The 27,015-nt window shown below is 43.2% G+C and overlaps 1 protein-coding gene across 1 annotated transcript in view; it reads right to left on the reverse strand.

Moving 5' to 3' along the window:
* tns1a (tensin 1a) overlaps positions 1–27,015 on the reverse strand; it is a 134,689-nt gene that overhangs the window by 100,084 nt on the left and 7,590 nt on the right. The window contains exon 3 of the mRNA XM_067459359.1: positions 8,757–8,871. Within this exon, the coding sequence (XP_067315460.1) occupies positions 8,757–8,871 (115 nt within the window). The remainder of the gene's footprint in view (positions 1–8,756; positions 8,872–27,015) is intronic.

Below are 27,015 nucleotides of genomic sequence, written 5' to 3' on the forward strand. Positions count from 1 at the left end.
AGTCGTCTCTTTCAGGGAAGACCTTGCATTTTCAACATGACAATGCCAGACCACATACTGCATCAATTACAGCATCATGGCTGCGTAGAAGAAGGATCCAGGTACTGAAATGGCCAGCCTGCAGTTCAGATCTTTTACCCATAGAAAGCATTTGGCACATCATAAAGAGGAAGATGCAATAAAGAAGACGTAAGACAGTTGAGCAACTAGAAGACTGTATTAGACAAGAATGGGACCACATTCCTATTCCCAAACTTGAGCAACTTGTTTCCTCAGTCCCCAGACATTTGCAGACTGTTATAAAAAGAAGAGGGGATGTGTGGCAAGCAGCAGGGCAAGGGGCCGCGAGAGCGGGCTGGTGACGAGTGGTGATGAGTGCTAATGAGTGCCAGCTGCGCGACACACCAGTCTCGTCTCGCGGCCAAGTGACGGTAGCATAAAAGGAGGAGCGAATTCAGCGAAAGAGGAGAGAGGACCAGGCCTGGTTTTTATGTTATGTTTTGTTTACGTTCTGTTGTGTGTGTGCGGGCAGTCGTCCGTGAGGGGCTGCCAGCGATTTACTTTTGTTTTGTTTATTTATTTTGAAATTAAAGTTGTTAAATGTTCGCCGTGTTGATGCCATGATATTTAAAATTAAACTTATTTTCCCTTTAAAATTATACATTTTCTGTTTAAACATTTGATATCTATGTTGTATTCTGAATAAAATATTGACATTTGAAACTACTACACCATTGAATTCACAATTTGTACAGTGTACATTTGTACAGTTCCCTTTCAGTCAGTCACGTTCGACGTACGTCAGAACTGAACCGACGAATTGGGATCTGAACTCAGAGACCTATCCACTTCGAGTGTATAAAAATGAGCCAATCGGAGATTGGCATGTGATCCACACATTCCACGCTCCGCCCCGCAGCGCGGGTATAAATAGGAAGTGGAATGGCAGATCAATGCTTTCAACTTCGGAGCCGAACAGTACATTGCTGTTGCCACGAAGAGTGTTTAGAATTGAGTCTTGGAGAGAGGAAGGAACTGCCAGTGCGGGTGTTACAGCGCTTCTCAGCGAGAGACCGATCCCTTGTTGCAATCGATTGCATTCAAACAAAAGAACTTTTGTTGTTTGTTCGCTGGGCGTTTCCTTTGAGTGTCACACGCAGGCTTGCACTGTGGACTGCGTGCTGACCGCGGTCATCTCCCTGAGTGCTTCAGCACAAACTAAAAGAGCAGTTTTCCATCCTAAAAGAGCAACACGGTTTGACCCTGTGTCTTTTTCAAGATGTCATTCAAACCGTGCATTCCTGGAATGCAACTGTTTCCTGTCCTCATTGACGGCCACGATCGCATGTGAGATTGCGATAGTGGGTGATTCATGTTCTCGCAGAAGAACATGGTCACGTCGGTGCGTTGTTCGTCTCACCCTTTCTCATAAAAGGCTTGAGTGTTCAGCGCGCGGTGTGCCGTCGAGCGGCCGGCTGACAGCGGTGGTTGTCACAGCAACCGGCGCGCGTCAGTCGGTGCTCTAGATGCGCGGCCGAGACTATGAAACCTCAGATGGGGTCGAGTCCCTTCTCCTATCCCCCGATCTAGTTCATATTCTGATGTTACTGGAAAAAGGGCTACTTTGGCTGATAAGCGCTGATGGCCTGAGGATTACAGTGGGCATTCCCCGCCGGGTAAACCCCTTCGGGCCCCCACTCCTCTATCGCATCAAAAGCATGCTGAGACTCTGTTCGTGGGTGTTACGGATTCTCTCATGAGAACATGACCACGTCAGGGCATTGTTCGCCTTGCCTTCTTCATTGAGGCTTGAGCGTTCAGTGCGCTGTGTGCCGTTCTGTCTCACATGCCTGCTTGTAGTGAGAGATGGAATCGCTGATCCTGAAAGAGAAAGGCTCTTAGCGTTTCATTTTTTGCTCTGGCAGAGGACAGATGTCAATTGCTGCATCGGAGAGAGGGAAATATGGAGTGCCAAAAGGGCCAAAAAAAAAAAAAGTATAATTGTTTTCCCTCTCTCACTGCCCTCTGCCCTGCACGCACGAGGGTAGTCCCAGCCCAGGGGTTGTGCAGGAACTGCGTGCAGTGTTGGACCTCGCCCTAGGGGCGATGAAAATCACTGCACTCTCCCTGGGTCAGGCGATGTCCACACTAGTGGTCCAGGAACAGGGGGCTAACCCGGCAGATATGCGTAAGGAAGGCCTGTCTGTCGGGCTGGCCTCCTCGGCGACGCCATCGAGAACTTTGCCCAGCAGTTCTTGGTGGCCCAGAAGCAGACGGAGGCGTTGCACCAGGGTGCCGACGACGAGCTGCTCGGTCGTCGGTCGCGGCGCCTCTGCCGGCTTGTCGCTGAGGGCATCCCCTCCTGCGTCCGCCTCCACCCTGCTAGAGCCGAGCAGCAGCCTCCACTGTAGGAGCAGGGTGTCGGGCGCGAGGGAGGCGCCCAACCCGTCCAGGGCCCCGCTAACCGGCAGGCAAGCGCAAGGGGACGCGGCCCTGAGAGAACAGGAGCTGCTCGGGGGAAGGTGATATTCGTATCCCTCCCCCACACCCCCGGAGGAGGACCGGGGGGCCCTGACTGGTTAACGTTCTGCCACTGGCTCTCCGGAGTCCAGCGGTACCCACATATTCAGAGCAGTTTCCTCTCTCTCTGGGCCTCAGAGGGCCAGGTTGGAAGTGTGCGACGCCCCCGGGCCTTGCTACTTCTTTCCTCCCCTCTCTCGCCAGGGGGCAGTAGTGTGGGCATCGAGACCGCCCCTGGGCCTTCTCACCCATACTCTGCCCCAACCTGGAGTACTCGGACAACACTCCGGGCCGCCTTCGGGCCTCCTGAGTACGGTCTGAGTGCCCCACCTCCCTGCCTTCGGGCAGCAGGCAGCAGGGTGGGCTTTGAGGACGCCTCTGGCCTTCTCACTCACTCTGTGCCCCTCCCGGGAACACTCAGATAACACTCTGGGCCGCCCACGGGCCTCCCGAGTCGGGTCTGATTCTCCCACCTCTCCGCCTCCGGGCAGCGAGCAGCCGAGTGAGCTCGAGGACGCCTCCGGGCCTTCTCACCCACTCCCTGCCCGCACCAGGAGTGCTCGCGCGACACTCCGGGCCTCCCGAGTCGAGCCAGAGCACTCCAGTGCGCTGCCCCACCCCGGGCATGTCTGTGGCGCTGTTGGTCCCGCGCGGGCGGTCCCTGGGAGTGTGGCTACAGCTCCCTCGACCGTCCCGTTGGCTCATCAGTACCATCAGACTCGGCTACGCGATTCAGTTCGCTCGCCGGCCACCCAAGTACAAAGGCGTCCTCTTCACCTCAGTGCGAAGCAGCTCGAGTCTTGCGGTCAGAGATCGGGGTCCTACTGGCGAAGGACGCGATCGAGCCGGTTCCTCCAGCCGAGATGAAGACAGGGATCTACAGTCCCTACTTCATCGTGCCCAAGAAAGGGGGTCGGCTACGGCCAATCCTGGACCTGCGCGTCCTGAATCGGGCTCTGCTCAAGCTCCCGTTCTGGATGTTACGCAGAAACGCATTTTTCAATGCATCCGTCCCCAGGATTGGTTCGCAGCGATCGACCTGAAGGACGCGTACTTCATGTCTCGATTTTTCCTCGACACAGACCGTTCCTACGTTCTACGTCCGAGGCACGGGCATACCAGTACAAGGTCCTGCCCTTCGGGCTGTCCCTGTCCCTGTCGCCACTCCGAGAACGTGGCATTCGCATTCTCAACTATCTCGACGACTGGCTCATTCTCGCCCAGTCTCGGGAGCAGTTGTGCGAACACAGGGACATGGTGCTCAGTCACCTCAGCCTGTTGGGCCTTCGGGTCAACCGAGAGAAGAGCAAGCTCTGTCCTACTCAGAGTATCTCTTACTTCGGTATGGAGCTGGATTCGGTCAGCCAGACTGCGCGCCTCACGGAGGAGCGAGTCAGGTCGGTGTTGAACTGCTTGAATATGTTCAAAGGCAGAACAGCGGTCCCACTGAAACTTTTTCAGAGGCTCCTGGGGCATATGGCATCTGCAGCCACGGTCACGCCGCTCGGATTGCTTCATATGAGACCGCTCCAACACTGGCTTCATGGCCGAGTCCCGAGGTGGGCGTGGCGGAGCGGCCAGTACCGGGTCCCAGTGACTCCATACTGCCGCCAAACCTTCAGTCCTTGGTCAGACACGACGTTTCTCCGGGCCGGGGTGCCCTTAGAACAAGTGTACAGGCATGCTGTGCTGTTCACGGATGCCTCATCCACGGGCTGGGGGGCCACGTACAACAGGCATGCAGTTGCGGGTCTGTGGACAGAACCGCAATTGCATTGGCATATCAATTGCCTCGAGTTGCTAGCAGTACACTTGGCACTACGCCGCCTCAAGGGCCTGCTACGTGGCAAGCATGTACTGGTCCGTACGGACAGCATGGCGGCCGTCGCGTACATCAACCGTCAGGGTGGTCTACGCTCCCGTCGCCTGTTCCAACTCGCCCGCCACCTGCTCCTGTGGAGTCAGAAGCAGCTGAGGTCGCTTCGGGCCATGCATGTCCCTGATGCGCTCAACCAGACAGCCGACGAGCTCTCTCGGCAGCCAGCACCTCCGGGAGAGTGGCGACTCCACCCCCAGGCGGTCCAGCTGATATGGGACAAGTTCGGAGCCGCACAGGTAGACCTGTTGCCTCTCCGGGCTCGACCCATTGCCAGTACCTGGGTACCCGGGTACCCTCGGCACAGATGCACTGGCGCACAGCTGGCCCGGGACCTACGCAAGTATGCGTTTCCCCCAGTGAGCCTTCTTGCACAGACACTGTGCAAAGTCAGGGAGGACGAGGAGCAGGTCTTGCTAGTTGCGCCGTATTGGCCCAACCGGACCTGGTTCCCAGAACTTACTCTCCTCGCGACAGCCCCTCCTTGGCCCATTCCCCTGAGGAAGGACCTTCTTTCTCAGGGACGGGGCACTCTATGGCACCCGCGTCCAGACTTCTGGAATCTTCATGTCTGGTCCCTGGATGGGACGCGGAGGTTCTAGATGGACTACCACAAGCAGTCGTAGATACCATCTCTTCAGCTAGAGCCCCCTCTACGAGGCGCCTCTATGTACTGAAGTGGAACCTGTTCGTTGAGTGGTGCTCTTCCCGCCGGGAAGACCCCTGAAGGTGTTCGATTGGTGTCGTGCTTTCCTTCCTGCAAGACGGGTTGGAGTGAAGGCTGTCTCCCTCCACCCTCAAAGTGTACATCGCCGCAATAGCGGCGTACCACGACGCAGTTGAAGGTAAGTCCGTAGGAGAGCACGACCTAATCGTCCGGTTCCTCAGAGGTGCGAGGAGACTAAATCCTCCTCGTCCATCCTCGATACCCTCTTTGGACTTAGCTTTAGTGCTCAGAGCACTTCAGAGCCCTCCCTTCGAGCCTTTGGAGTCAATTGAGCTTAAAATCTTGTCAATGAAGACAGTGCTCCTGACTGCATTGGCCTCTATCAAGAGGGTAGGGGACCTGCACGCACTTTCGGTCAGCGAATCGTGCCTAGAGTTCGGGCCTGGTAACTCTCACGTTATCCTGAGACCCAGGCCCGGATACATGCCCAAGGTTCCTACCACTCCCTTCCGGGACCAGGTGGTGAACCTGCAAGCGCTGCCTTCGGAGGAGGCAGACCCAGCCCTGGCTTTGTTGTGTCCGGTCCGCGCTCTTCGTGCTTACATTGACCGGACCCAAAGCCTTCGGACCTCAGAGCAACTCTTCGTCTGTTACGGAGGCCAGCAGAAGGGAAAGGCTGTCTCCAAGCAGAGGTTAGCCCACTGGATAGTGGATGCTATAGTCTTGGCTTACCAGTCCCAAGACGTGCCTTGCCCGTTCGGGTTCCGAGCTCACTCCACTAGGAGTGTAGCATCCTCCTGGGCGCTCGCTGACAGACATTGTAGAGCTGCGGGCTGGGCGACACCTAACACGTTCGCTAGATTTTATAGCCTACGTGTAGAGCCGGTATCTTCCCGCATCCTCGCCCCTGGTGGCCAGGAGCGCTAAGTGCCCGTTCTAAGTGTCGGCTTGCAACGCCACTCCCGCCCTCTGGGTCGGATACGTGCGTTTATTGTCTCCAGTTGTGTTCCCCGGGAAACCGGCTAACCCTGTCGAGCTCCTCTGTCACCCCATGCGGTGTCAGACGTTGCGGACCGTCTGACGCTAGGCCTGCACCCGTATGCTTGTGGAACGTGGTTGTAGGCTGGGTTCCATATGTAGCGGTTCCCTCACAGCAACCCCATATGTGTATTCCTCCACGGTACCAGCTACCCTTCGGGCTAGCCCCGTGTCTTTCCCTTGACAGAGCCCGCTCTGTCATCTCTGGGCGTGTTCTTTCCCCCCTACAATTAGGTTGGAACCACCCCAGAGACTGCCATATGTTGCACTACCCTGACAGGTTAGTCCTTATGTGTATTCCGCCACCACTCCTTCCCTGAAGGACGTGGCCCCGCAGCGTACCTTCTCCGAGAAGAGCACGCTTCCCAGCGGTCTATGGTCACTCTAAGTGGGTCTTGCAGAACAGCAGTGACTGACCTCCCTGCTTGGAGCCCTGACTTCCGTACCATACTAGACGGTCCAGTGCGCTCAAGCAGGACGCTGGAAGGGCCAGCATCCTGGCGTTTTCCAGAGGGATCCCAATTCGTCGGTTCAGTTCTGACGTACGTCGAACGTGACCGACTGAAAGGGAACGTCTCGGTTACGTATATGTAACCCTCGTTCCCTGAAGGAGGGAACGGAGACGTACGTCCCGTCACCAGGTGCTGTGCTTCAGCTAGGAGCCCAGTCACGTATTCGGCTCCTTAGTTGAAAAAAGCATTGATCTGCCATTCCACTTCCTATTTATACCCGCGCTGCGGGGCGGAGCGTGGAATGTGTGGATCACATGCCAATCTCCGATTGGCTCGTTTTTATACACTCGAAGTGGATAGGTCTCTGAGTTCAGATCCCAATTCGTCGGTTCAGTTCTGACGTACGTCTCCGTTCCCTCCTTCAGGGAACGAGGGTTACATACGTAACCGAGACGTTTTTATTCACAATTTGTACAGTGTCCCAACTTTTTTGGAATCGGGTTTGTAAAAGGAATCTGTTCCCGCCCCATACTACGATTGGTCAGCGCAATGTGGCTTTTATCTGATTGGCTTAAGTAGACGGTGGGTGGAGTGACATGGGAAGGCCAAGTATGGTAATCAATACTCTGAATTTGTCCTCTGCATTTAATCTATCCAAGTGCAAACATATTTGGAGAGGCGAGTAGTAAACACACAACAAACCATAGACACACGCACCCAAAGCAGTGGGCAGTGGGTCGGATTCTCAAACCATTAGGCCACAACTGCCACTGAAAGTGTTTCAAAATTCACAAATGCATGCAAGGCTCTGAATGCAAAAGAAGTGATTGAAAAATGTGTGCAGTCATTCACAGCCATTTATGAACAGGGTTCATAAAATAGAATTCCAGGACTTAAAATTACTTTTCAAGCACTACTTTTTTTGGTTTTCACGGACAACAGTCACAGATATCACTTATCAAACAATCTTTTTTAAGTTTTCAAAAAGGGAAATAGATAAATAAAAACAAAATGGTATAAATAAAGTGCATCTCATGCAATGACTATGGTAACTTTAACAATTATAAGGATACTATGACAAATATATTCCTATTCAAAAAATTCCTATTCATGAAAAGTTTTTCATGATTTTCTCTGTTTCATATACTTGAAACGTGTGTGTGTGTGTGTGTGTGTGTGTGTGTGTGTGTGTGTGTGTGTGTGTGTGTGTGCGTGTGTGTGTGTGTGTGTGTGTGTGTGTGTAATATCATGCTCAAAGCCAAGCTAAATGGCTCTATAGCTATCAGACTTGATAATTAATTTTGAGTGAAAAGATTAAACACTAATTTTACATGTATTGTCTTTCAATAATTCACACACCTTTCAAAAACTTTTGCATAAATATTCAAGGATATTTTAGGATTTAAATTTCAGAAAGATAAATTCAAGTACTTTAAGCACCTTGTACAAAGCATGAAAAGCCTTGATAGAGCCTAAACAAAATTTAATTGTTCATGTTTCCATCACTTGTTGCCTTTAACAACAGCATAATGGTTCTGTGTTCAGAGATTATGAGTTTCAGTGTTCTTTGTTTGAAAGAAAGGAAAAAAATATTCAATCAATCAGACAGGAAAAGACGGGAAAACTCAAGGATGTTCACAAAAAGTCATTAGAACTATTGCCTGTTTAAATTACAAGTTTTGATGGAGAGAGAGAAATAAACTTCACTGTATCACAAATGTTATCAATTAGTTGACAAAAAAGAGGAGGAAACAGGCAAGGGCAGTATGATGGTGGAAGGAACAAAAGAGTAATGGATGGCTTGTGAGTTTGTCCAGCTCTGTGTTGTTGTTGCCAAGCTAGCTGCCCCACTTCAATCTTGTATTAAGAAAGGCCTGTTTTTTTTCCCACTAGTTCCTAGGTACGCTAAAACAGCAGACTAATTTGAACAGCCATGGTGCTACCAGTTTCTTATATTTTTATGACTGATAGTTTGTGCACATATATAACTAAATGTAATAATAATATGGGTGTTCTGTTCTTTTACATTTCTATAATAAACATTTTGCATTAAAAACACAAATTCAGTAACCATACTTTGACAACCAGAGATAATGAACACAGATATTTTGATGAGCTATTCAAGGACAATCTGGCGCTGAATCCTAGGATGTTGCCAACATATTAATAACCTTATAAAAGCTGTTCTTATGGCAGTACTGACCTTTGCAGACCAGGCCCTCCTTCGTCAAAGCCTGCTTGCACACTGCACAACTCTTTGCCTTTTTGAAGGTCTTAGCCTTGAAGGTGTGGGAATGTACAGCCTCAAAGTCTTCTGGCTAAAGAGAGAGAGAGAGAGAGAGAGAGAGAGAGAGAGAGAGAGAGAGAGAGAGAGAGAGAGAGAGAGAGAGAGAGAGAGAGAGAGAGAGAGAGAGAGAGAGAGTTTCATAAGCTGAACAAGGTTCATTAGTGTAATTAAATTGAGACCGTATACCTCTGTTTTATGGTAGTGATATTTTTAATCGTCACAAAAATTGCACAGCTAATTTTAAGTGATGGCAGATCCTGTATTGTTTTATTGTTAGAATGACATGAAGGAAGTCAACATTACTGTTACACAAACACACTACACATGTATTAAGTCCCTGTACCGCAAAGCCGTTTTGTCAAGGTAATGAAAAGTGTGATCCTCAGCATTTTCAGCTGTACTATCTCCCTAAATCTTAATGGCTTTTTGTCACACATTGACAAGACCATTAAGCTCAGGACGGCAAAGCCTGGCATCAGTGACCTTGGCTGTAGAAAGCCAGTGAAGGGTGGACACTCACTGGACATTTACTGAATCAACTTAGGACCGTTAATTAAGACCGTTAAGTACAGCATTCACTCACATGGGAAATATTTGCATCTAAACATTGACCTTGAGGAGAGGCATGTGCATTTATAGGCACCAAGACTTCCCATCAATAAAAGAATCATAATGAATAGAAAGAAAGAAAGAAAGAAAGAAAGAAAGAAAGAAAGAAAGAAAGAAAGAAAGAAAGAAAGAAAGAAAGAAAGAAAGAAAGAAAGAAAGCCAAACACATATGAAGAACATAATCAAACTAGCCAAATTCATGCTGCGTATACAGTTGTGTATAGTTATCATGGGACACTGCCAAAATATATTTTCTCATATTAAAACATAATACTAGAAATATATAATTTCTCATATTAAAACATAATACTGAGAGATTGGCACAGTAATGGATATGGCAATGTTAAAGGGGTTGTAAAACATAATTCCACTTTTCTAACTTTAGCTAGTGTGTGTACTGTTGCTGTTTGAGCATAAACAACATCTGCAAAGTTGCAACGCTCAAAGTTTAAAGCAAAGGGAGATATTTGCTTTTTTGGAGGGGGGGGGGGGGTAAAAAGTGTAAACTTTTTTACACAGTGTAAAAAGTGTAAAAAAAAAAACTTTTTACACTGTTAAAGACTTGGATTCCCATCCTAAACATAGAAACATAGACAAAGTTTCAAAAACTAATGTTGGACGTTTGATGGAGTATTTCTGTGCCAAAAATACTCCTTCCAGTTTCTCACAAGTTTCGGAGAGTTTTTTTTGAGTATGGCTCGGCTTGATGTGAACAGAGAGGAAGGTCCTTGTACAGGCCTTATGGGCTCTTCTCCCGGTAGGGTGCGCGCGCACGTGACTAGAGCGAGAGAGGAAATGCACGCCCGTAAACACTCTCAGCTGCAGATCCAGTCGTCCGTGAACACTTCTGTCGGTTATAGTTCGCGCCACGCTCCACTTTATTCCTATGGGTGACATCAAGCGACTTCAACGCTTCAGCACAGCATTCCGGGAAGGCAGCGCTGCGTTTGAACCGATTTGAACACAGAAATGATGGGAAGCTTCACAACATCGCTTCAGTCGCGTCGCAAAGTGGATTTCCACGGTCACTGCTGTCACAGGACTTCACCAAATCATACCAAAGAAGTGTGTTTTTGACGGAGCGGTCCCAGCGATAAAGGTTCGGTCCTGCTTTGGATGCAGGCGGTGAGTAAAACTGCTTCAAATGTCTCTGCTGTTGGCTATCGTCGCGTGAGTAAACATTAGTAAACGACACGATCGCGTGCTTCGTCATTCAAATGCGATAACGGTTACTCCATTGTTGTTCTATGTATAACGTTACACTAGTCTGACATGCAAAACCGTTTTGCTTGCTACTGCTAAGGTTAGGTCGCATACAATAGTCCATAAACCGAATCATGTCCTCATAAACTGCGAGTAAAGACACACAAATGTTGACAGGCCACTAAATACAGTACATACCACAGAGACGGACGTCCTGCTGTTGCTGTTTCTCCTGTTCAATTTTTTTTCAGCCTCCGAATGTGATTCTGGATCATATCTGTATTAGCTGAGAATCGATTGCCATGGGTTTCTCCACGCTTGAGGACGTCACCGCTTTGTTCGCGATCGTCATTCTTTAGCTCCGCCCACTCGATACGCCTCCAGGCGCTCGTTTTTTTCCGGAAAGACTCGGTACAGCCTATATTTCTTTTATAAATATAATAAAACTAAAGACTTTTCAGAGATATAAAGGATGCAATACTACCAATAGGTACTCAAGATTGACATGAGATTGACTGAAACTTAGTGTCCCCCCCCCCCCCCCCCCCCTTAAGGAAATCAATTTCTAAGGACTAGAGCAAACGGCCCGTAGGGAACTACAGCCTTTTCCTCCAGGGTAGAGGACATCACCAGCTTCAATATTTACATAAGCCCTTCCCCATTTTTTATTGCTGTGGAATAGTAGGCTGGAGTGCTGTCGGTCATGCAATGCCGACAAAACGCTGTTATTTTCATCTTTTTTGGATTGCAGGTTTTGGATTGCAGGTCCACTTTGTTCAGCCATCCCTTCCTAGGGATGGGGGAGTTAGGGATCAATAGTTTTATAGTAATTTAAAAAATAGTAATTTTTTTTACTCTGTCCCTCATAATTATTACCCAAATCTCGCTCTCTGTGCTACACATTTCTACAGAGGAAAGCTTACAATCGCCGCAATTTAAATGAAGAATTCGCACAACGGCTTGTCCTGAAAGATGGACAGTTCCAACTTTAAAAACAGAAGCTGTTTGCGGGCCACAACCTGTAAGTATGATTTATTTTTCGTCTATGTGTTTTCCTTTAATGTTAATAGTTTGTAAAATGCTGTTGATCTGGCGCTGAGCTAGAGACTGAATGAGTGAGAGACTGACTGAGCTCTGTCTTCAATGTTTAATTTAGGTTTCATGCACTTCAAATTACATTACACAATCACAAAAAATGTTACATATATTAGATGATCTTACAATACAATATGAATGAATACAATAAGTACATTGTTCGAATGTTAAGCCAGCTCACTGGTCACTGATGCAACAGCAACCAATCAGCTTCGCTATGTAGATTACCATTGCTGCCTGCCAATTTTAAGGCTGCATCCTTCGAAGGACTCAGACTTTGAAAGCCACATCACCTTCGGACGCCTAGTAACTTTGACAGCTGTCGTTGATACGTGACAATAATGTTTGTTTTATTGTAGTCATTATATTATAGTCTAATATAAGTTATATTAAACTGCCTAAAAACAAAAGGTTCACAAACTCTCTAAATATGTTCATCATGTTCCATTTATGTATATAACAAAGCATAAACTATATATAACCTTAGTAAGATATAAGTCAATATTTGAACTGCTTTTAATTTACATTTATATCTGATATTTGAGTTAAAATCCAATACTTACATTTAAAGGGGTGGTTCTGTGTTTTTTTTCCCCTAAGCTTGCTTGTGTTTATGGGGCGCAGTATAACATGTCTAAATATATATATATATATTTTTTCTTTCTTATATTTTACCTTTATTCCACACCGCTGTCTCCAATGTCCTTTAAACGGCTTGTTTGCTTCCTGCTTCTATGAAGCCTATTACTTGGTTAGATGGCCGCCATCCCTTACCATTTTCGGGCAGAAGTCACATCAGGGGCAGTGTTTATGTTAATAGCAAGGGTTTATGATGTCACTAACCCGGGGAAGAAGTTCGTTGTAGTCCAAACCGGCCATTTTTGTATAGGCAATAAACTGCTGTAACTTTAAAAGACAATATCTCTGATTGCATTGAACTTTTAGCGTTGTAACTTTGCAGATACTGCTTATGCTCAAGCAGCAACATCACACACTAACTAAAGTTAAAAAAGTGAAATTGCATGCAACCACCCCTTCAAAAGTGTAATTCGCCTATTTCTCTCTCTCTCGCAGAGAGATGCGCAGACCGATCGGCGGCTGACTTGAAGCAGTGCATGCCGGTTAGAAATTTTGTCCGACTTGAGGCAGCGCCGGCGGCATGAGACTGTGACGTATGTCAACAAAGTACCGCGAGAGCGATTCGAGAGCAGCCAGCTGATGCAGCCGGTGCAGATTCTCAAGGGAGACTGCAGGAGGATGCACAAGCTCTGATGACGACACAGCTGATCCACGATTGGCTGGATTCCCCGCGTGACAGTGATCACGTGCGTTTCGTATTTATTCTAAAACCTTACACTAATGCTCACGAATTATTTATTTATAACAGTAAAAACTCTATTCATGTAGTCGCAATGTTATATTGTCATGTTTATCAAACTAAAACTGATATAAACCGTTGACAACACTGCATTGATAGTGTAGGTTTATATGTTGAACTTTATTCTTGTCCAAACAGACGCTTTATTAAGCAGTACATCAAGTAGCCTATTGAATGAAAATGTCATTTGAAACATCTGTGTGTTTGAGAAATATTGCATTTATTAACTTCAGCTGTGATAAAGTTTGCAAACACAGTGCAAGCGTCACCACGGGAAGCAGAAAGTGTCCGACTTCACGTCTCCGTTTGCAGCTCCTCCCCGCCTGCACTCGGCTACTCTCGCCTATCGCATGCATCCAGCCGCAGCCGATGTCGAACACACCTTTTGTCTGTTGTGTTTTCCCCATGTTCTTCCTGGTTTCAGTTTTGTCACATGTTCCTTTGTTCTAGTTTTCCTGCCACAGTCCCGTGTGATAAGTATTGTCAGCTGTGTCTTGTCATCTGTGTCACCTCTTCCCCTCATTAGTCTGTCATCAGTAGCTGTGTTTCCATTACAGATTTGCGAAAAACTTTTGCGATATTTCTTAAATGTCGATAAAAAACTGTTGCGAAATGACAGCATTTCCATAGCTGCAGTTATGCGACTAAAACATATTACTTTCCTCTCGCGATAGGTCAGTCCAAAATGATGGCACTTGGTAGGTTTGTATATCCCATCCATCACACTAGCCATTATTTTTATTGGAAGGAGACATAGCCTATGTGTTATCCAAGCATTAATGGCAAGGAAAGCCCCTTAGGTTACTTAAGCGGCACGGATATGAGGTGTGTGTGTGTGTGTGTCAGATCTGCTTCAAGGTCTTCATGATAATGTAGCATTTCTGTGTTTAGAATCCAGTATTACTGTAATCCTATATTGTCTTTTATGAGTTTAATAAAGAACTCCGTCTGGTCTTCTCTCCAAACCGAACCCGTCATCTGTAAAGAATGATCGACTTTTAAGCGCGGCAGGTTGGCGCATATAGAGTAGAGCGAAATGTTTGAATTTGCATGTTAACTCAAATGTTTTTTTTTTTTTTTTTACCACTTTCGTTATTTTGGCTAGATATTTCGTTTGATGGGCATTTGAACTGAATTTAGAAATGCTTTGGAAAAGAAAAAATTGGCATTTAATAAACTAAATATTTTTTTTTAAATGGAGACCGCGTTTGGAGTGAGTGCATGCAAAATAATTAGTTCCCCGAGTCCACAAATAAAAATAGACAGTTTATAGTTTATAATTATGTCTTGAACTCATCTGTATAGCTAAAAATGACAAGAGTATTGTAAATTGTTTCATCTCTCTTAAAGGAAGAAGGAAAAAATGAGAACGTCAGCACTTTTATCGGCCGTGGGTTAAGTAAGGGATAATGTACACCCAGCCGGTTGTTATCGCAGAATAAACCCCGACAGAGTGATCAGGACCCCGACGCGAAGCGGGGGGGTCTTGCATCACTCTGAAGGGGTTTATTCTGCGATAAAAACCGGCTGGGTGTACATTATCCCGCTTATTACACGGCTACTAGTCTCAAATAAATAATTATTAGACACAAAATATTGTCTCGAGATTAAATATTTTATTAGCTCTTACACAAAGCTTCCGCGAAGGAAAACAGTTCCAACCTGCTTTAAGCCTTTTATCTATTGCTGAAGATTTGCCATATGCCCTTGCTAAATGTTGAAAATGAATGCTGAAAGGGTTAGTTCACCCAAAAATGAAACCAAGCCTATGATTTACTCACCCTCAAGTTATCGTAGGTGTACATGACATTCTTCTTTCAGACAAATACAATCTGAGTTTTATTTAAAAAGTCCAGGCTAACGTTAATCCCAGCAGTTGTTGTAGTTGTGTTTGGAGTCCATAAAAAATGCAGCTGTCCGTCAAATAACGTGCTCTACATGACTCCGATGGGTTAATAGAGCCTTCTGATTCGAATCGATGCGTTTGTGTAAGAAAAAGATCTATATTAAAAACGTTATAAAGGAAACCTGCCTTGATGTCTTCCATTGTAACCCACGACTGTTTAAGCCACAAGATGGCGCCAGCGTTAAGCATAGAAGTAGTACCGGTCAAGATAACTCGTAGTACCCGGATGGGCGGGTGTTATCTGGAAATAACGTACCGCTGGAATGCGCGATTGACCAATCAGAATCAAGTATTTCACAGAGCCATGTAATAAAGAAAACATAGCCTAACTACGAAACTAAATAGGCTACGTTTAGGCCTACATATTAGCCTGTAATATTATTATTTTAATTTATATGTTGGTTATGAAAAGTGAGCAGCATGCGCAAGAATCCTAATATGTGTGAGACCTGGGGAGTGACATGATTTTGATCACTTCGAGTTTTATTTTCTAGAAAGTCTTTCTTAAAAAATATATTTAGTTTTGTATAAATTGTATTTTTATTTTGATCGATGTTTCATCAATTAATTGCCTGTTTATTAAATAAGAAGCAAACTAAGATCGTCTGGAATGGATTGACCTGCGTAACTGGCCTGTTTCCTCTGCCTTTGAGTAAGGCTGAAACTATAGGCTAGCTCTTTCTGTTTTAAAACATTTCTTGAATATATGTCTTAATTACAGTATATATAGCCTGTAGTCCTTATTAGGAGAAAATATATGTCCTTTTAACTACATTATCTTGTTATTACGACACAATTGAGTGGAAAATATAATATATAGGCCCTATGTTGCAGCATTGCGTCACCACAACAGGTGACATGTAAATGCGAAAAAAACGTTTCCATTGCAGTTTTGCGAAAATGTCCTTTTTCGAATCGGCCGAAAAACCACCTCATGAGAGCGTAAAAACTTTTTTGCGATATATGGGGGTTTTTGCGAAATTGCCGCGTTTCCATTGGGCGTATTTTCAAATCGCAATTTCAATTTGCGCAATTTGAAGGGTAATGGAAACGCGGCTAGTGTTAGTATTTAAGTTCCTTGTGTTCACTCTGTCTTTGTCCGGTTTTGATGTTATCACCATAGATTTTACTCAATGTTCTCTTTGTTTAGGTAAAGTGTTAGATGCTTCTTGGAAATCCAATTTTTCTAAATAAAGATAATTTGTGTTTGGAAGTCTTCGTCTTGACATCTACACAACCCGTAACACAGCAGATGTGATCGCTACCAACTTTCTACTAATTGTGTAAACTATACGGGGAACTCTATCATTTGGTACATTACTATACTAATAAAGGTGAAATATGACAACAGAGTCAACTTTTAATTTCAATTGCTATTTATTTTCAGATATAATAACTAACAGGTTAAGTATAATGAATGTAATATAGTGCATCTATTTAGCAATATTCTTTTCTCTAGAGTTTTATTGTTATTTGTTTCTAGCTAACTAAAGACCTAAGGACTTTTTTTAGGTGAATAACATTGCGTGACATGCATTGTTTTATTGGTCTTTCCACAGTTTAAAACAGATTGAGCGTGACATGAGACATTCAGTAAGTCCTTCTTTCAACATACCTTCTGATGTTCATTCCTGTTTATTTAGAGTTATAACTAGAAGTAAAGCACCAAAACTAAAAACAAATTAATTGCATGATAAAATGGTCAAAATTTTGAAAGAAATTAGACTTTGTTTCATATAAAAAATAACAATGCACAAAACGTATTGCAATAATCAGATGGGAAGAGCGCCACATAAAGGGGCACTAATGTTTTACATTTTGTTTACACATCAACAATGCGTTTTTATTTTTTGTATTGTTTGCAATTCATATTTTTGTATTGTTTGCAATACAGTGATCTTATCCATTGTTGTTTCGGTAACATTGGAGACCACAGGAGAATGACAACAACACTTTTATTCATTTTTAATCTCTGCCACTCAGGTAAAGGTGAATTACCCAAAGACGTCACCGTTTTATCAAAGCCGCTTTAAGGCAAGCCTCCCAGGCAGGGTGCCCAATCATTTTCCTGGAGATTTAAGCTGTGTTCGAAATCCCCATTCCCTCATTCAATATTGCCTACATTACTCCACTAATATAGCTCACTTGAGGGAGTAAATGAAAACGAGTGAGTGAATTTGGACACTGGGTGTGCGGGAAGGGCTGCCTCTTTTGCACAGTTTGTAATCATTTGAAAGTAATGAGTTCCAATAGTAATGAAAATGTTTATCTTGAACTCTGTTATGGAACCTAAAACCTTTAGTTTTCAATTTAATAATCAATTAAAAAGGATTTTATACCAGTATGATATTCTGCTGTAGCCACATTGGACCATTGGTTTGGAAAATGGATAGATGATTTTGAGTTAGCTATGAGTTTAGCTGTGGGTTAAACCTGAGTAAACCTTGTAACTCCACTGGATCCTCAATATTGAATAAAGTGCCATTTTATACAGTTTCTTCTTTTTTGCAATGCAACACTGAGCAGCAATTCTTTTTTGTTGTTACCTCACGCAACTATGGTGACTGCTTGCTTCTGCCCCTGCTGCAGTTATATTAGTTAGCATTGCGATACTAAATTTGCAATGCTGCTGTAAATATTTAAAAACATTGCAATCTGAATTTTCGAAGCATACTGCTGCTATACAAAGTACTTGCAATTGCTGTAAGCTCCGTTGAATAAGTGAAAATGTAATCAAAATGCCAATTTCATTTTAACGAGTTCACATGCCAGCCATGCGTGTCTTTAAAATCTCACAACATTGTCTATTTACAGCACCTGTTAATAATATTTGCAAACATTATAATCTGAATTTGTAATGCATGTTACTGTCATTAATATTTGCTAACATTGCAATCTGAATTTGCTATGTATGCGGCTGCTTGTTAATATTATTTTCTAACATTGCCAACTAAATTTGCTATGCATGTTGTTGCTTCTAATAATATTAGCTAAAATTGCAATCTCATATGCCTTCTGCTAATGTTGCACAAATGGACATAGAATTGCTTTAAAAAACACAATTCCTTCAACTTTAACAAGTTAACATACCAATGCGTTGTCACTGTATTCTTACAGCAACATTGTCTGCTTGCTGCTGCTGTATACATATTTTCGCTAGCTGCTTACATGCTAATTAATTGACTGTATGCATCAAAACAGGTATTTGTTACCTACTTACTACTATAATTGATATTAAATTATTTCATAATTAATGTACTTTGCACTATCATTAAATTTATATTTGAGTATCTTTATAGATGAATTGGGGAAAGCACCAAGCCAGTAGTCTCTTCTGAGTGGAGTTTGCATGTTCTCACCATGTCAGTGTAGGCTTTCTCTGGGTACTTCAATTTACCCCACAGTCCAAGACAAGCAGGTTAGGTGAATCTGAGAGTCTAAACTGCCTGTGTGTGATTGTGTAAGAGAGCCCCCGCTTCTGGATTAAAGAAAATGGGATGGCTCCAGCCATATGACCTTAGGTCGTACAGGGAATACAGAGAGATAAATTAATTAAACTTGTTTCATAATTGATGAACTTTACAATATCATTTAACCTAGCCTTATTAACACTGAACTACACAAGCTTTTTTCCCCACTGATTTACAGCTGAAATGAATCTTTTGCGTCTCTAATCATTATCCCGTTTACCACTGCAAAGCCACTTTGAAACTGTATTGCAGGCCCACATTGTATTGTACAAAGTTTAAAAAAGGCGATCTGACCTGAAAATTGTGAAGCATGGTTCTGACATTGGCATGCATCTGAAATAAGCCTGCATAGCAAACACTCAACATAGAAACGATGCTGTTAGAAATACTATTTGTTTGTTTTTTAATTCATTATTAAACAGGGACAGTATGTGCCACTTTGAAATGTTAAATAATGATTTGATTTCATTATTATATAGTTAAATGTTATCTAATTTATAATAGTGCTTACTGGTAAATGTTGTTTAACTATTTGTGCTTATGTGTGGCAAAAAGTAGAGTAGCTACGGTTGCTGCCTTCACGTGCTATCGGAAATTTTGTTATTCCCACTTCTGAAGCCGTGATTATGTAGCCTGACGTGGTCATACTCAATTCTTGTCAGAATATGAGTCTGATACTGCTCCATTGGGCTGTGATTACGGGGCGTTTTTCTACCAAACCAGGAAAGACCTCAATTGGATAGACCTACAACCAATCAGAGCAACGAAGGGACGCATTACGTTAGTTGTCAAATGTCAAAAGAACTCTACTGCACTGTGTTGCCAAGTTTTCCATGTCCGCAGGTTGAAGCGACTATTATGTGATATATAGACCCATGAATGTGAATTTTAGCAGGCAACCTTGCCAAAATAACACACATTTTACCTGTGTGATAGACAAAAATTATGGGTAATAGTACAATTATCTACATTTGTGTTCTGAAGATGAACGAAAGTGAAATTAATACGATAAAATATAAATTAATAATAATAAAATTAATACGATATTCAGATTTTTGCATGAACTAAACCTTTATACAAAGAAGAAGACAAATAATAGCCTACATTGGTGTTTGGACCATAATAACAAAATTGGTGCTTGGACCTCTAACAATTTTCAGCTTGCTTGGCTTTCACTAGCCCCTAAGGAATCCTCACTAAGTGGGCGATAATTAGCAGTGGCTGTGTAAGGTTTTGGAAATAATCTGTATCTTTTCTTGCCCTGTGACCCTGGCTGTCTCCTAGGCTTTAGGAGCCCCCTGGACTGAGAGCACTCTGTGTTCTGCAACCAGCAGATTAAATTATACACGAGCTGAACAGAACAAAAATATCTTAAAAGACAGCTACTCTCTCACTCCATAATTCATATAGACTAACAAAACTATAAAAGAAATGTTTGAGTCAATATAAGCACAAACGTCTGTTATATCTTGAAAGGGCTATATAGGCTGAATACTTTGTATAATATTTCTCTCTAAAATGTGAAAGCAGCACCCATTTTGTTGCATAGCAATGTCTGTCCGTAGATCTTCAATTGGAAAAATGGCACCTAATGTATTTTCTTAATTGTTTTAAAGAAAGAAAAATACCTTAATATTTTTATTGTGATTATTATATCCATGCTATTTTGAATATATCAAGGCTTTCCTGAACCTGCATCTTACAATTTATCTAACATATTTACAAAATAGCATGTCCTCTCATACAAATGCTTGAGAATACAGTTGCAATTAAAATTATTGTTCTATTATAGATGCATATTTAAGTGATTCTGAGAATTTAAAGTTGATGAAAAAAAAATCTAATTGGCTCTAAACATTCATGTACAAAATTGTGTGCAGAATGTTTATTCTTTATAACCTCCAATAAATGCTGCCTGTAAGTGTTTAGAAGCATCTTTCACCTCTCTGCAACTTTGGCCCATTCCTTGCTTGACAATCTTTCAGATCACTGATAATCTTTGGTTTTCACATTACCTCATTACATTACATTGCTCACACCACATTACATTACATTGCTCATTAGCTTTCCCTTTTTTTGCGCCAGACATACTGCTGATCCATGGGTCCAGAAAGTTCTCGTCTGATCACATCACATCATAAAACATTCTTCCAGAACTCCACGTGTATCCAATTGGGTTTTAGCATATTCAAGTCAGCCTTCTTGGTCAAAGATAGCATTCTGCAAGATATCTCAAGGCCATGCTTTTCGTTCTTCTTATACTCTGCATTGAAATGTTTTTTTCCTCCTTTCATCAGGTCATCTTGCATGTCTTTGTTTTGTTTCTGAGTTTGACAAGGGCCAAATTGTGATGGCTAGACAACTGGGTCTCAGCCTTTCCAAAACTGCAGCTCTTGTGGGGTGCAGTGGTCAGTATCTATCAAAAGTGGTCCAAGGAAGAAACAGCGCTGAACCGGCAAAAGGCTCATTGCACGTGGGGAGCAAAGGCTGGCCTGTGTTTACACAGACGAGCTACTGTAGCTCAAATTGCTCAAGAAGTTAATGCTGCATAGTCGCAGACCAGTCAGTCTTCCCATGCTGACCCCTGTTCCCAGTGGCACGTGAGCATCAGAACACCTGCTTGTGCATCACTTACCTGGGGAACACATGGCACTAGGATGCACTATGGGAATAAGGCAGTGTGATGATTTGGTCAATGTTCTGCTGGGAAACCTTAGATCTTGCCATATGTGGATGTTACTTTGACACATACTGCCTACCTAAGTATTGTTACAGACCATGTTGGCTATTGCCACAAATATACCCATACAACTTATGACTGGTTTTGTGGTTCAGGGTCACAAATGATTCAGGAATAGTTTGAGGAGCACAACAATGAGTGACAAACAATGAGGTGTTGACTTGGCCTTCAAATTCCTTAGATCTCAATTCAGTCAAGCATCTGTGGGATGTGCTGAACAAACAAGTCTGATCCATGGAGGCCCCATCTCGTAACTTACAGGATCTGCTGCTAATACCTTGGTCCCAAATACCACAGCATACCTTTAGGGGTCTAGTGGAGTCTATTCCTTGATGGGTCAGGTCTGTTTTGACAGCAAAAGGAGCACCAACACATTATAAGTCATAATGTTATGCCTGATTGGTGTATATTAACATTATCACTTTTAATTTGGCATTCAACTTTTATAGATTCATTTTTTAAAATGTATCTTTAAAAAAACAACAACTTACATTTGTAAATGATTACAGTCTCTGGGGGTTGATAATTTACTTTGCAACTGCATGGTCTATTTGTTAAAATATTATCAGGATCTAGGGGAGCTGTATTATTTGTGATTCTCACTTCTCTCTGACCCCCAACTTTAAAAAGTTGAAGCTATAGACCACACATTTGTTATAAGTGTGTATTTATTCATTAATGTTGGCCATTCATGTTATTGGAATGATGACAATGCATGCAGAACCAGGTTCCATCCCTGTGCTAATGGCAACCCCATAATGATGGCATTCTGAAGAGGTCAAAAATTTTCTGAATAAGATTTTTTTTTTTAAACAGAAATCCCATATATTATTTTCAACATCCATTGGTGTTTTAGGAGATCCATGATGGGAAATGCAAAACACAGGTTTCTCCTTTTCTTTCACACTCTCATTCCATCCTCTCTGTGCTCCACCCCCCCCCCCCCTTTCAAGTGCAGTTCTCTTTTAAGCAAAACAGCCCACCCCCAATGTTTAGTTTCTTCCATCTTGCCTGCATGCCTGCTTGATTATGTCTCTGCTAACGTTACTTAAATTTTTCATTGCCCCTCTACTCTCTGTCTTTCACTACTCTCTTTCCTTTCCAGTGGCTTTCCCTGCTTAGCTTGCTTGAATTCCCAGAGCAACCCATCACTAAAGCATCTGGCAGTTTTAAAAAGGAGCACAGGATTGAAAGCTATTGTCTCTTTCAAGGAGGTATATTAACTGAATGGTAGACTTGTCTGACTGGAAGGTGATGCTCTTGTTAACAATTCTATGCAACCAAATGCATATTAGGAATTCTGACTCAAAAAAGACTACTGTTAAGACTACGAATAATTATAAACACCAGCAAATGCCAGATGCAATTTGTCACAAAAAGGCAAAACGGGTAGTATTGTTTTCTGGAGAAAAAATTAATGGAGTTATAAATGTTATCAGCAGAACCAATATGCATCAATGAAATGAGCTCAGTGTTTTTTTTTTTTTTTTTTTTTTTTACTTTTTTCCCCTGTGATGAGCACTGTCAAATTTATGGATTCTCCTTTTGATATTCTGTTTTGTTTTCTTTAGTTCCTGTTTCCCTGCTCTGATTATGTCCTTGTTTATTCTTATGGTTACGGATGATTTTCACCTGTCTCTCATAATTTTTCATGTTCAGTTCTTTGTCAATTCTTGTCTGTAATTAGTTGTGGTAGTGTTTATCCTATGTTCTCCTGAGTGTTTAGAAAAAAAATAAGTTCTTGAATCTTCTTTGTCTTTGTCCACTCTCATTACAGAAGAACCAACCAACATATAAGAATTTAAAATATGGACTTTAACAGCAGTGCATATCCTCGAGAAAAGGATTTTGTTGATTATTTAGACAATGTGTTCCTGCACAGTGTTTTTTTTTTTTTTTTCAGAGTCTGTGAGCCAGATGCATCCTGGAACCAGAGCCAGCATATGTTGATCCCGGAGTCTATGCACACCCAGTCCATTCCAGGGCCAGGACTGGACCACTGCCTTTAGACCTGATCCAGTTTCCTCCCAAGTCCCCCACCCTATAATTGGCACCTTCTCCGCTGGTCTGGCTGTTTTGATGCCTCACACCTGTCCGGAGACCTTCGTTCTTCGTCCTGATGTTCCCGCCCGAATTCTTAGTTAATTCTTATCTCCTCTGCTGGTTTAGTTCAGTTCCCTGGATCTGCTGTCTCTGCTGGTGTCGTCCAACTCCTCGGCTCCATCGTCTCCATTAACTCTGTGTAACTCTCCGGCACCGTTTCGGTCTTCCCAATCCCCAGCTCAGCCTCAGTCAGTTGCCACTCTGTCTCCACCATGGACTCCTGAATCTCTGTCTGTGCCTTGACCCTCCACACCTTTGGCTCCACCAGGCTCATCCTGGCCTCAAGCTTCCAAGGCCATAATCCTTATTCCCTCCATCATTAATCTGGTCTGCCCAGCCCCTGTCTCCGCCTCAGTCTCATGAGACAGCAGCATCACCTTGGGCTTCCAGGTCATGGATATCGTTCCGGTCTGCCAGCCTCACAGCTCCGCCTAGGTGTCCATTGCATTTGGCTCTGCTTCCATCAGTCAGCCCCCAGGTTCTGCCCGGAACGTCAGCCAACGCTCCACCTTGGCTCCTCTCCCGCAGTCAGCTCTGCCATGGTGTCTCCCTCTACTGGATCCTCCTGGTCCCTGTCTGTTACTAACTCTGCACCCTGCTCCAAAGCCCCACCCCTCCATCAAAAGTTGGAATATCAGTTACACGCAAGGATGCACCTTCAGGGAAGGGTTATGTATGATTTGCACCTGTCTATCATTGTATTCTTCTTGCATGTATACTGATAAATAAAATAAAAAAACAATTAAATCAAATAAGTTTTATGAATAAATTTGGTTACCACTGTTTCTGGTAATTAAATCATAAACGGAATAATCCAGAAAAAAATACAACAAACTGTCACGTTACAGATACAGGAAAATAGGTGTGAGGACTCAAGTGCAGGAGAAGATGATAATTTATTAACAAAAAGAAAACATAAACTCAAAACCAAAAACCCACAAGGGGGAAAACACAATCACACTGTAACATAAAACTCAAAACATACCAAACAGAATCACGGGGGAAACCAGGAGACGTAGACAGAACAACAATCTGACCAAGACTGACAAACACAAGGAGCTTATAAAGGGAAAAAATCAAGAGGGAATCAGGGAACACAGGTGGGGCAAATAAAACACCAATCAGGTAACAAGGTGGAGGGATCAGACAATGGCTGTGTCCGAAAACCTAGGCTGCTGACTCGTTGCCTCGCTGCCTCATCAGTCAATGACTTGTAAGGCAGAGTTTTGTGCATAAAGGCATCTCATGAAACTAATTTCGGACAGACTCCTAAGGCAGTGTAACAGTTTAATGATCTACAGCAAAATAGAGAGAGCTTTGGTGAGAACTAAACACATATTTAATTACTACAATAGAGATTTCTTGCTAGAAATGACATCAGAAGTGTAATATGTTAGTAAAAATCGTACATTTACACGCAAACTGACCCGCAAACGCAACTTCTGGACGCCATCTTTTTTCCCCTGCTCAACTGTCACTAAATGGAAAGCACAGGATTGTGGGATATCAAAGGCAGCGAAGGGAACATTTATGCAGCTTCAAAAATCGATCAGATGAAGGTCTCTCAGGAGACAGGAAGTGAAGCAAACATTAGATTCGGACGCAGCTTCATGCCTTCCTGCCTTCAAATGTGTCCTCCGAAGGCAGCATTGCTGCGTCCGAAAACCTAGGCAGCTGACGCGTTGCCTCGCTGCCTTATCAGACAAGGACTTGTAAGGCAGCGTTTTACGCATGAAGGCACCTCACAAAACTGATTTCGGCAGACTTCTAAGGCAGTGTAACACTTTAATGATCTACAGGAAAATAGAGAGAGCTTTGGTGAGAACTAAACACATATTTAATTACTACATTAGTAATTTCTTGCTAGAAATGACATCAGAAGTGGAAAATATTCGTAAAAAACACATTTACACACAAACTGACCAGCAAACGCAACTGTCGGACGCCATCTTTTTTCCCCAGCTCAACTGTCACTGAATGGAAAGCACAGGATTGTGGGATATCAAAGGCAGCGAAGGACATGTATGCTTCCTTCAAAAATCGATCAGATGAAGTTATCTCAGGAGACAGGAAGTGAAGCAAACATTAGATTCGGATGTTGCTCGATGCCTCTCTGCCTTCAATTGTGTCCTCCGAAGGCAGCATTTACCAGGTTTCGGACGCAGCCATTGACAGAGCACATGCCCAAAATAACAAAAACCCACAAGTGCACACAAGACAGGACAGGCACGTGACACAAACAACACAGAATTTGGTAAAGTAATAATATATAAATTTATTAAATTAAATATATTACATTTTGGCAAAAAATAAATAAAACTGGATTTAATTTTTCAGTGTGGGCGACCAATTCAATAAACTGCTCACAGGCTTTATGTTGCACTATAAATGACAAGGAAATTGATATTCAAAAAAGCTAATTTCTCAATTGTATCAGCTATTGCAAAGCTCTGCAAAGTCTATATGGACTGCAAGCCTTTGCTGCACGCACCAGGAGGGTTCGTTAATTTGGACATACTGACAGAGAACAGTGAACAAGGGGGATAATTGTAATAATTCTGTCATATAATTATTTTATGTTTATTTATTTAAAATGATAAAATAATGTTAAATACACGGAACAAATAATATAAAGCATTCTCAGGAATCAGATTCTCAGTTTTATTTGGTAAACGCACATTCATTAAAACTTACCTGAGACCCAAGGCTATTACATACAATGCTCAAGAGACTCTTCAAATAAAATAAAACAATTTTGCGAATCCTAAAACATTCCTCTGATCCTAGGCTAAAATCTGAAGTCTTTGATCGTTAGTTTGACATGTTCACCGGCAGCCGATTAATGACCACTGCGATCAAATTTTACTTCTGACGAAATTCTGGCAGTGTCAGAAGATTTGGCGCACAATCCTGCAGTGTGACTTCTCCTACGACGACAGTCAAATATCTCGTTTTTTCAAGACAAACTATGACCAAAATGAAAGCTAGAGGTTTCTTTGTAGCCCCCATTTCAGTCCCGCATGTAATGCAGCTCACTGTCACCGAACGCGTCATTCATTGATGATATGAAATTGCGTGCGTCCATTTTTAGTGCACCTTGACTATCGTACAGTCTGACATAAATGACATCTGAGATCTTACAGTGTGACATCTATTACATCGGGGATCATGTTCGTAAAGTCAGACGAGCAACATTCGCAAAGGATTTTGAAAAATCGCACAGTGTGCAGGACCCTTAAAGCAGTGGTTCCCAAACCTGTCCTGGAGGACTCCTAGCACTGCACATTTCCCTCATCAGACACACCTGATCCAACTCATCAGCTCATTAGTAGAGATGACAAGACTTGAAGTGGGTGTGTCTGATGAGGGAGACATACAAAATGTGCAGTGCTGGGGGTCCTCCAGGACAGGTTTGGGATCCACTGTTCTAAAGCATTTATTGCTACTTTTATGGCAGTGACAATGTGTTCATGTTGAACACCAATGGTTCCCACATGAGTTTGTGATATTGTGGTATGTGGACAGGACCTGGTACCCCCAGTAAGAACATTTTGTACATTTTAATGTTAAATTCATCATCTGGTGCACTTTGAGAATCGAACGCAGAGCTGAACATGTGCTGATCGCATGAGCAAAGTGAGCACTTCTCTTCTTTTGTTAAGGACACAAAG

Source organism: Pseudorasbora parva, chromosome 12 (assembly GCF_024679245.1).
Source record: "Pseudorasbora parva isolate DD20220531a chromosome 12, ASM2467924v1, whole genome shotgun sequence".
NCBI lineage: Eukaryota > Metazoa > Chordata > Actinopteri > Cypriniformes > Gobionidae > Pseudorasbora > Pseudorasbora parva.